This window comes from Malus sylvestris, chromosome 2, assembly GCF_916048215.2.
Source record: "Malus sylvestris chromosome 2, drMalSylv7.2, whole genome shotgun sequence".
In the NCBI taxonomy this organism is placed as follows: Eukaryota; Viridiplantae; Streptophyta; class Magnoliopsida; order Rosales; family Rosaceae; genus Malus; species Malus sylvestris.
In genome coordinates, this window is record NC_062261.1 from 25,531,358 (window position 1) to 25,542,762 (window position 11,405).

General features: G+C 35.6%; 1 protein-coding gene across 1 annotated transcript; it reads left to right on the forward strand.

Moving 5' to 3' along the window:
* Positions 1-1,018: 1,018 nt before the first annotated feature.
* Positions 1,019-2,225, forward strand: LOC126602347 (uncharacterized). The gene is made up of 3 exons (XM_050269189.1): positions 1,019-1,786; positions 1,909-2,011; positions 2,152-2,225. Exons 1-3 carry the CDS (start codon positions 1,019-1,021, stop codon positions 2,223-2,225), a joined length of 945 nt encoding a protein of 314 aa, XP_050125146.1.
* Positions 2,226-11,405: the final 9,180 nt, after the last annotated feature.

An 11,405-nucleotide genomic window follows, 5' to 3' on the forward strand; every position in this document is an offset into this window, starting at 1 on the left:
TTTATTTCTTGTGATTGAGAATATATAAACCCCTATGTTCAAGCAGAGTGTATAGCTGCAGTGATTGAGAAACCTTGAAAATAAGTGCATTATAAAAAATTATTTTTTAATTGTGTTGCAAATGAGATTATAGTTTTAATCATTATTTCCTCGATTGAAATAAAAACTGCACTATAAAAATTACATAAAAACTAAATTGAGTCCAAGTATTACAAAATGAGTGTTTATCTTCAAATTACTAGTTAATCTCAATGACCTAGTAACTAACTCCTAACGAACATTAGGGTAACAACAACGTTGCGAAATTATGTATAATGACTTTGTATGAATGGAAATATTTTCGAAAAGGCGGCGGACTGCATGACATTTTTTAGCAAGAATCTCGGAAGAATCATGTATTACGTAATCTTAAGATGAACTAAAATAGAAAGATTTGCCGCTTCGAATTTTCACTTACAAATTAACTTCTTCCGAACTTCTGTTATCTCTTAGTTTGTCGCTTTCATCCTCGTTCCCTCAATTCTCAGCTAGTTCCCTTTCTTCCAACAAAATAAAAAATACTAGTTCCCTTTCTCTCTATTTCAATATATTTTTCTTCTTTTTTACAAATAATGTTATATAGTTTCATACAAACAACTGCTAGGTAAAAAAACAAGGGTTAAAAACATAGACAAAAATGTATTTTTATTTTTTCCTAGTTAAAAAAGAAACAATTTATTTTGGCAATAAATGCAAAACTTTGATAGGGCATTATAGGCATGACACAAAAAAACAAACAAGAAACCATGTTTGCCTTTTTCCAGAATCAGTAGTATCATAAATGCCCTTCCTTTTTCTAAAAAGAGGAGCCGTTTTTCCTCTTCTTCCTTCTTCCCCCTTCCCCCTCTCTCCCTTATAAATTCATCCCAATGCATAACCCCCGAAACCACCACCAACCATCTCCCCCTCTTGTCTTCTCCCTCAGTCCCAGTGAGAGCTACTCCAGGCCTATCCAGTCCAATCCAATCTCAATCATTTCATGGTTTTCAATTCAGGTCCTTCTCAACCACAAACCAGACCCCAATCCGACCCGAAACCTGATTCTATGGCCACCAATGTGACTTCTAAGTCCCCCCTTCCTCTATCCCAGTTGAAATGGACCAAAAGTGACGAGACCACCACCCAAAACGACAACCCATGTCAGCAATTGAGCAATAATAGCAAAAAACTTGCTCAGCTTCACTTGGAAGTAGAGAAATCCGATCCCAAGTCCTCCAATGTCGAAAATGGGGCCGACCCAGTTCCCTCCACAGAAGTGACTGACGGTGTTGGGGAGATCCAGAAGTCGAAACCAGCTACGACTGAGAAAAAATCGAAGCTTTGCATCCGTCTAAAAATCAAAGAGAAAGTTGTCGTTGCTGCTGAGAAGGATCCTAAGCCAGAGGCTCAGAAAAAGCTCTCTCTTGCTTCTGTGGGTGCGGAAGCAGCGGCGAAGGAGTTGGAAGAGGGGGTGCAAAAGACATGGAACCTCCGGCCTAGGAGACCGGTGACTAAGGCCAATGGCCACATTGGTGCATTGAAAACTGGTGCTCCTCTGTTGCTGGAGAAAAAAAACCAAGATGCTGTTGGTGCGGGGCCTTCCAAAGTTGGAGGGAAAGGGAAAAATGCTCAGAAGAAGGATAACAAACCGAAGATATCGATCGAGTTAACGAGAGAGGAGATTGAAGAGGACCTTTTTATCATGACTGGGCAAAGGCCGTCCAGGCGCCCAAAGAAGAGAAACAAGAATGTGCAGAAACAGCTTGATGTTTGTATTATTCAAATTAAATTTGGGTTTTGGTTAAGTTTGGAAAGTTTTCTGTTCCATTATGATTATTAGGGTTCGGAATGGCTTGGTATTTGATCTAGTGTTTGTGTTTTGTTTTGCAGAATCTGTTTCCTGGATTGTGGATGAACTCGGTGTCCCGGGAATCCTACCAAGTTCCTGAACCTCCAAAGGTGAAATCTTTATTCAGTCTATTTGTTGTGCAATGTACACATTATTAATGTCAATGAGTTGTCGTTTGACTTGATAACAGAGAATTTGATTATCCTGATTGCATGGTGGGATGGGATGATGCCGATATTAGTTAAATTTTTGGGGGACTTTTGGAAGACTTGTTAATGTTCTAGACATCTCAAACACAGAAAGTGCTATGAACATCTTCAACAGAGAAGGTATAACAATGATAGATCTGAGAGGCTGAATGGAAAACACAGTTGCATCATGTTATCATGTTATCATGTTTTAGGTCTTTTTGTGAAGTCAACGAGTTGTCGGGAAGAGTTGTACCATTTTAGCTGTTATGTGTAGTCGCACATGTATATCAAGGTCAGTTGCTAGATGGATGAATAAAGCAAGTAGAACCAAATGTAGTTTTTCCTTTAACTGGAAATGGTTTGACGCAATTTCTTCTTTTGGCGCTAAAAGAATGACATATACATCGTAGACCTAAAATTGAAATGCACACGTACTTTGCTTTGAATGCGGTTAGCCGTTATGCTCTTCATTAATCAACACTTGTTTGAGCGGCAAAATTTGTGTGGTATCTATTGGTCGATTTGGTATACGTGTTATACTTCTAGCAATCGTGCACTATTTGTGTAATTTTCTTTCCTATTAGAGACGTCTATGTACAAGCATAATTAAGTGTTTCATAGCATTCAAATCGCATAAAAAAAATCACAAGGGAAAATCCCGTTACTAAAAAATTGCTATCTTAGGTGGGCCCAAGACAGAGAAGGCAAACTCTTTATATCGACATAAACAATTTGACTGCGTAAGGAAATATTTAAGGTACTTTGTTTTTGGTCCTTGAAGAGGATGACTATGAAAATAGTTTTCCACCATAGAAAACAGATTTTCAAAACTGAAAAACGAAAACTCCATAACGGCGCCAGGTGGGACCCAAAGCATACCTCACATTTGTCCACCTATTTCTTGCATGGAGGTAGATTGTTTGCCCTTTTGTTACTGTGTCCTTCCCATCCCCTCCTATTTGTGCGGTCACGTTAAGCCACGTCAACATTTTATATTCCTATTGTTTTTTGTCTTATTATCTCTATTAAAAAATTAATATAAAATATTGACGTGGTTTAACCGTGATCGCACAAATAGGAGGGGATGAAAAATGCATGATAACAAGATGGCAGACAATCTGCCTCCTTTTTGCATGGCGCCCACGAGTCATCTCCCTTCAAGGAACATGTCAAAAAAGTCAAACTTTATCCTTTTCTTTTTCCCAAAATTGATATTATTCGGCAAAATAGCACATTTTCTTTTCCTTTTTAACGTTTTACCCCTACAGTGGAAAAAATTAAGGAGCTTTTATATTTTAAAGCTTCAATAAGATTGTTTTTAGATTTTAACTTGAATAGTTTTTAAAATTTAATATAAGTTATCATTTTTAAAACTTACCATATTTATGTAATTATAGCACATTTATTATTTATAAACTTACCATTTGAAAATTTTTACCCATCCATAATTAATGTATTTTATTAGTGCTCCACTCATATTAATAGATAAAAATTTATTCAAAATTGAATTTCTTATTATTAAAAAAAATTCAACGACAAAACAAAAACAATTTATACCTAACTTTCGGTACCTTATTTTATTCATAGGTATGGAAGTATCGATACCAATGTATCGGTGGATAACTTTAGGTACCTTATCTTACTCATATGTACAAGAGTATTGGTACATAAGTTTCGGTACAAATATATCAGTACATAACTTTTTGTATGAATGTATCGGTACGTAATTGTAGTATCTAAACATACATATGCACGTAATATGCATATACATAAATATGGAGAAATTCACACACAATGAAAAACATATGATAATATATGACCTTTATTATTGTGAGAACATTTTTATTATTTATGGGAATCAATATATAATAACATACCCCGACATAGATCGAGGCATGCTGGCTGTCACGTGAGGGTGACGTAGTCATGTGCACAGTGCGAAAGCAATATTAATATAAGAAATGCGAATAAACAAAAAAAGCCAAACCAACTAGAGCACTAGATAAGATAAGTTGCAAGTGCGATATTAAGTGTGATTGCATAACCAGAGTATAAGTAGCCTAAGTGTAGTCCAGCAAGACGAATACTAATTATACAACACCCAAAGGTGATCCTACATTGGTGATAATCTGTCAGAACCTCCGTTAAATCCTCGTAAGCCACCAACAAGCACTCCTACCTAAAACCTGGAGGGGCGCAAAACAGAAAGTGTGAGTGAGCAAAAACAAAGTTTTTCAAAACCATTTCAACATCAAAGATAGTAACCCCTCGCCGTAAAACCTGTATAATTTCCCAGAAAATAGAATATATACATATCTCAAAACCATGCTCAGAATAGTAATATTCAAAAGTATGCCATGCCAAATATCTCAAAATAACTGAATAAGTACCTCAGGTGAATTAACTCATAAGAAATAACATATCAGCCGAATCCACCTAAAGTGGCCTGTATGGCTGAATCTATAGCTCAACAAGTATGCTGCACACGAGTCGGAACCACCTAAAGTAGTCTGCACGACAAGACTGGGTGTAAATAAATACACTCTAGTGCTACGATCACGTGAAGGCTGTGCAAATAATCGCGGGTCACTTACAAGTCGGAACACCTATAGTGGTCTGTATGACAGGACTGTGCACCTAACTTGGATCCAAGGTGAGCGTATGGTACGGGAGGTGAACATCACATGAAGGACTGTGTCTTAATCACGGGCGGGAGCACTAACACCGGGGTGTAGGATTTTGAGCTCTCAACACATTTCACATAATCACCACTTCACATAAACAATCTACAACTCACCTGATACTTACCTGAGCGTCCACAGCGTCAATTCACACTTATGCATACCATACAAATTCATAGTCTAAGCATAAATCAATAGGCATGACATTTCAAAACATAATTTCATTTAAACACATTTTCTAGGAAAAATACCAAGTATATAAGTATATATTGAAGACCAAAAGCCCACTCACTAGTATGTGGAAGGGTCGTAGCCCCCGAGTCTCGCTTGATTACGCTCGTCCTCTGGATAGGTCACACCTATATGCGAAACAACTATATAACCGTTATTTTAAAGCACATAACCAAAACTAGTTAATAACTTCTCATACATTGCTCAATTGGGGTGTTTGAATATACCAACGTGATCTACTCAACCCCATGAACAACCCTATATTTTTAGAAAAAAAATTTCGAGCACTCACGCGCCCTCACGCTCCGGCCAAGGCACGTACTTGGCACATTGACAGATTCCCTAAGGCGTTAGGAAATATTCCGTTAAAGATACCTGATGCCATTAGAATATTCCGTCAACTTTGACGGAATATTCGCCTCCTTCTTCCTTGGTTCGCCGGAGTTCGGCGTCGGCGCCGCTACGATCGCTGGTTTTTGGAAAAACTTTAAAGCTTCATATCTCACTCATTTTTCAACCAAAATTCATGAAATATGTACCAAAATGAAGCTTAGGATGAGAAGAACACATTCTTACCACTTTTATGCCCTAAAACTCACGAACTCTCGCCGAAAAAATCTTGATAATCCGACCACCTCTGCAACTCGCTAAAATTGAGCTTCCCGACATCCAAAACCTTTCAAAATCCTTCCCTAAGCTTCATCAACAAGTTCTAAGGCTCACTAGGACCTTAAAATTCAACGAAACCTCCGCGATCACGATTGAGCCACTGTGCACCTCTTCGGGGGTTTTCGTTCTAGAGATTCCCAAAACCCTCATGTCCAACCAAGGGTATATTTCAACTCCAGAGTTCAAAAGGAGTACAAATACAACTTCCAAAACCCCGATCCATGAACGGAAAGCTAGGTTTGAGAACTTGTTCGTACAATTGTACGAAAATGGGAAGAAATCCGAGAGGAAGAGAGAAAGAAGGTCAACAGCTTTGTGTATGTGTGTGTGGTCCAACCTTGGGCTACCAAACAACAACAAAAACAATTAACTTTAAGTTCCAAAAACTTAGGAATAAACTTGATTGGTCCAAAACCTAAGCTTAAACCACACCACCACACAATATAACTCAACGTCCAAGGGTATTCTAGCAATTTCCATGCTCTCGAGGATAAAATAATATACACATTCGGGATGGGCTGTCACATATAACCTGCAAACAAAAAACTCAATAATTATTACAACCTATTTAATATTCAAAAATTACAATTAAATGCCAAGGATTATAATTAGTTTTTAATCTTAGATAAAATTTTATTCAAAAAGTAATTATAGACAAGAATTAAAATAGAATTTTCCGAAAAATTAAATTATTACTTCTTTTACTATATTTCCATTTGTGTACGTGACAAGTGAGCATGCAATGAACAAAAACATGCTCCCAAGTGCTGTCCAAAAATGGATGATTTTTGCATACATGATTTGGTGCAAAAACCATCTAGATTCTGGATTAATTGCTATTACCTAGTATTTGCAGATATGAAATTTAATGTGGAGAAAAAAAAAATTGTGTTTCATTTTAATATTTTTCTGACCAAAAAAAAAAAAAAAAAAACACAATTCAACACGGTAAAATGTTCTTCGGATTATTAGTAAAAAACGAAAGGAATAACCATTGCTTTAAGAAAATTTAATAGTTTGAGTATACTTACAATGCACATCCATTTAGTTAGAGAATTATACTTTTATTTCTTGTGATTAAGGTATTAAATATCGATGATATCGGAAATATCGGTAGTTCAAAAACACAGAAATTTCGATAGAAATATCGGGATATTATCGATATCAATAAAAATTGAATAAAAACCACGGAAATTGTAAGAAAAACTTGGAAAGTTTTATTGAAACTTTGCAAGATGTTTATTTAGTCAATTATCTATTAGTTTATCACAAAAAATTGGAAGGAAATGCATTGCATGATAGATATAACTGATTTAAGTTGATTATATAGCGAGCTAGTAAACATTGTGAGTGTAGAAAATATGTAGTAATTAATGAAAGAAGTTTAAACACACCATAATCATTTATATATAATGAATTAGTACAATATTTTACACTTTATACATTGCATGGTAAGATACGTGAGTGACTTAGTAAGGTCTAAAATATCAATGATATCGGAAATATCGGTAGTCCAAAAACACGGAAATTTCGATGGAAATATCGGGATATTATGGATATTTTAGACCATACTTGGACTACGGAAATTTCGATGGAAATATCGGGATATTATGGATATTTTAGACCATGCTTGTGATTGAGAATATATAGACACCTATGTTCAAGAAGATTGTATAGTTCTAGCGATTGAGAAGCTTTGAAAATAAGTACATTGTAAAAAAGTTATTTTTTTTTTTTGTTTTTTTTGTTGCAAATGAGATTATAGTTTTTAATTATTATTTCCTCGATTGAAATAAAAATGGAGTTTTATATATAGAGACAAAAACTTTCACTATATTTCAAGGAACTTCACTAGTTTTTAAACATGTCAAGGAAAGACAAAATCATGAAAACAACAAAAGTCCATCCCTAAAACATGGAACTAATATTTTAAAATACAAACCATACCCCTAAGGTTTTAGGAACCCAACCCTCACAACTCCAAACAAAATTAATATGTGCCATAAACTCAACTCATCCTCGAATATTTCTACAGAATCAATTTTGAAACTATATGTATAATCAATTTGTATCATTTATTACTAAAATCAATTCAACCTGTTATCGACCATTTTTGCAGAATTAGTTCAACCCGTCATCGACCATTTTACAAAATCAGTTCAACCCGTATTTGACGATTAAGAATTAGTTCAACCTGTCTTCGATCATTTTTTGCAGAATCAGTTTAATCATTCCTCAACTACTTTTGCAGAATCAGTTCAATCAATCTTTGACCATTTTTGCAGAATCAGTTCAACCCGTCGTCCACCATCATTTGCAGAATCAGTTCAAGCATTCTCGATCATTTTTGAAGAATCAATTCAATTAGTCATCGACCACTTTTGTAGAACAAGGTCAACCTGTCGCTGACCATTTTTGCAAAATCAGTTCATCCTGTCCTCGACCATTTTTGCAGAATTAGTTCAACCCATCCTTGACCATTTTTGCAGAATCAGTTCATTCCGTCGTCGACCATTTTTTCAGAACCAGTTCATCCCATTGTCGATCATTTTTGCAGAATCAGTTCATCATGTCCTCGACAATTTTTGCAGAATCAGCCTGTCATCGACAATTTTTGTGGAATCAGTTCATCCCGTACTCGACTATTTTTGTAGAATTAGTTTCAAATACATGTAGAATCATCTTTGAATACTTTTTTTAATAGAATCATATGTCACCATGCCTATGTGTGGATATTTGTTGCCATCCATTGAAAAACTCACCTATACACTAGCTACAGTTTTCAAACTTGCTCAGCCTAGCTAGTATTGTTCTTCATATCAATAATTAATAAAGTTGGTTACTTTTTCTATTTTACTTTTATGGCCAGTGAGTTGGGAATTTGGGATTCAATTCGATATTGGATAGATTAATACATAAGAAAATAACAACAAAAAACCAATATTATAAAGTTGAAAAAATTTCAACCATTTTGATCACAAGTGTTAACCACGGAGGAATCAAATTATCAGGAAAGTTTCCTTTAAATTGTGACTATAAAACCATACCATTTATTGGATCTCTCAACAATACATATTGCCTGAATAGTGCCCTAAACGAAGAGAAATTATTCTAGGTTCCGAGGTCATTAGGTGAGCTGGAGTCCACCAACATAACCTAACACCTATTCATTTTTAACACCAACCCACCTCTTAAAGAAAAAAGAAACTTTTGAGGTTTACACCCACTAGTCTCTCCTTCCTCTCTTCTTATTCGGGAAACTGAAAGAACAAAAAAGATTTTTACATTTACATTATTCAAATCTATTTGATTTCAGAATTATGCTGTCTCTTTCAAATCATATTTCAATTGGGCATGACTAGAGAAAAGAAACACAAGATACCAAATTCATATTTCAATATGAAGACTAGAGTTTTGGGTGGGTGTTCATGGTGGTGGGAGTTGTAATACCCTGAAAAATTTAAATATATGAATTGGGTATTCATAATTATGAATATGTGAAAAGAATTGAAACTAGTTATGAGGTTTAAAGTTTGGACATTAATTATCAAAATTTATATTTTTGAATAGAGCTCAATATTACGAACGCATAGGAGCAAACCGTTTGTGAAACGGAGTTAGAACGAAGAAACGAAGAAGTTATTAACGTTTAAAGTTGGGGATAAATTGGTAATTTTAAGCATCTTTAGAAGGCTCCAGAAAATCTGGAGCCATGTGACATGCCACATGTGTGGCTGAGATGAAGGGAAGAAACAAAAAATCGACGGTTGGGATTGAAAGAAAAGCATAGAAAGGAGAGAAGGGGGAAAGAATCAGGAGGAGGACCAATGGGGAGGTAGAACCGGGAGGGAAAAGGAGAGGAAATAGACATGGGGGATCGGGACCCGGGCCTTGGTGACCTGACTTGGTTCGGCGCCATACATGTTTTTGGCGAGATTTCACCCCTTTTTCCGGTGAATTGTGTCAAACAACCATTTGGAAACCCCTCCACGATCTTCCCTCTCCCTATTACACCCAAAAAATCATGAAATTTGGTCTTGCATTTGGGAAGAACACACCTGAGGGTGCCGCAACCTTCCTTGCTTAAAATCCACCAAATCTGAAATGATTTGATTCAATTAACACTACCAATAAACTCCTCTTAACCCCAGGAACAAAGACCAAGCAATGGTTGAGGCGTCAGAGTTTGTTTGGAGTCGAATCAAGGACACCTTTTTTCTAGGGTTCCAACAATTTTGAGGGAAATTGGAGCTTTTCCCGGCCAAATTGGACTTGGCCACAGGTATAAAGTTGGCTCTACTCTTTGAGATCTTTATTGCTGTAGTTTTTGAGAATTTTTAGAAATAGTTGAATTTTTCGGACAAGTCGGGGTGGCCGACCGCCACCCGTGGCGGCGTGTGGCCAATGGGCCGTCTCTGCCTCTTTCACACTATTTTCGATACTCTAAATCTATATTTGATGTACATTTGGTGTGATTCAATTATTTGGACTGATTTTGTGATAGTTACTCACTAAAAGTCGAAGTTAATGAATTTGGAAGTGGATATGTGAACTACGAATGGCTTGATCCCACTCCAGGGTACGTAGGCAGTCTAACAGTGTTAGATGTAGCCTTAAATAACTCGAGAAATAATTTTTAGAATGGGAAGTGTTTTATAAAAGGAAATAGTGACAAAGTGAGAATAAATTTGTACGTTTGATGTTTAAATTTTTAATTATGAATCATGGTTGTAAACAAGACAAATAATTAAAAGATTACGATAGATGGTAGTTAAATAATTGAGAGAAATCCTTTATGGTGTTTTTGTACTAAAGAAAGGAATTTAGTAAATAATTTGAGTTTTTACCTTATGGTTGTTTAGGTAAATGTCGGTTTTGAATTTAATATAAGGATTAGTGAATTGAAATTAGTAGAAAATAAATAATTAATGGTAGTCAACTAAACATGATTTTAGGTTGGGTCTGTCACCAATAATATTCCCAAAAAAACAAATATTTCGGTGCAGGACGTTACAAATGGTATAAGAGCAAATGATCATACTCCGTAATATGCAATGTTCTTGAATTCTTGTTGGTATGAATGATGATATGCATTATGGTTGCATGATTTCACAATTTTTGTGAATAAAGTGGCATGCATGTGATATATATATATATATATATATATATATATATATATATATATATATATATATGTGTGTGTGTGTGTGTGTGTGATACATATATGATTGGCCCTGTGTTGTGGTGCAATTTCCATGGTGATTATGGAATTCCTATAGTAGAAATTATTATTGGCATCGCTACTGCGTTATTCTCTAAATTCTTGGTATCAGGAGGAAGTTATGTGGTGTGTATATATATTATGAATTATCATGAAATGAAGTGACTTGGATTGTTATTATGTTATGCACTATGAAAATTTAAATTTCAAAGATGATGGTGAAAGGGTGACAAGTAGGTGAAAAAGTTTTATTATACCTGGACAATTGAAAATTGAAATTGGGCACAATGACCTATGGATGTGAATTGGGCACAATGACTCATGAATGTGAAATTGGGCGAAAAGGCCCGTGAATGTGAAATGGGGCGAGAAAGGCCCGTGAATGTGAAATTGGGCGAAAAAGGCATGTGGATGTGGAATTGGGGAAAAAAAAAACAAAGAAGAAGAAAAGAAAAAGGAAGTATGATGTGAATTGGCCAAGTATATTACAATCTTTTCCAGCCTACTAGTCATTGGTGGAGATAAAAGAAAATGGTGGTGGAATC

What these genes read in the sequence shown, in the direction of transcription:
- LOC126602347 (XM_050269189.1), top strand. Translation starts at nt 1,019, where the DNA reads ATGGTTTTCAATTCAGGTCCTTCTCAACCACAAACCAGACCCCAATCC. An exon ending in ATGTGCAGAAACAGCTTGAT is followed by an intron (nt 1,787 to 1,908) that starts GTTTGTATTATT and finishes TTTGTTTTGCAG; the next exon opens with AATCTGTTTCCTGGATTGTG. An exon ending in CAGTCTATTTGTTGTGCAAT is followed by an intron (nt 2,012 to 2,151) that starts GTACACATTATT and finishes TTAATGTTCTAG; the next exon opens with ACATCTCAAACACAGAAAGT.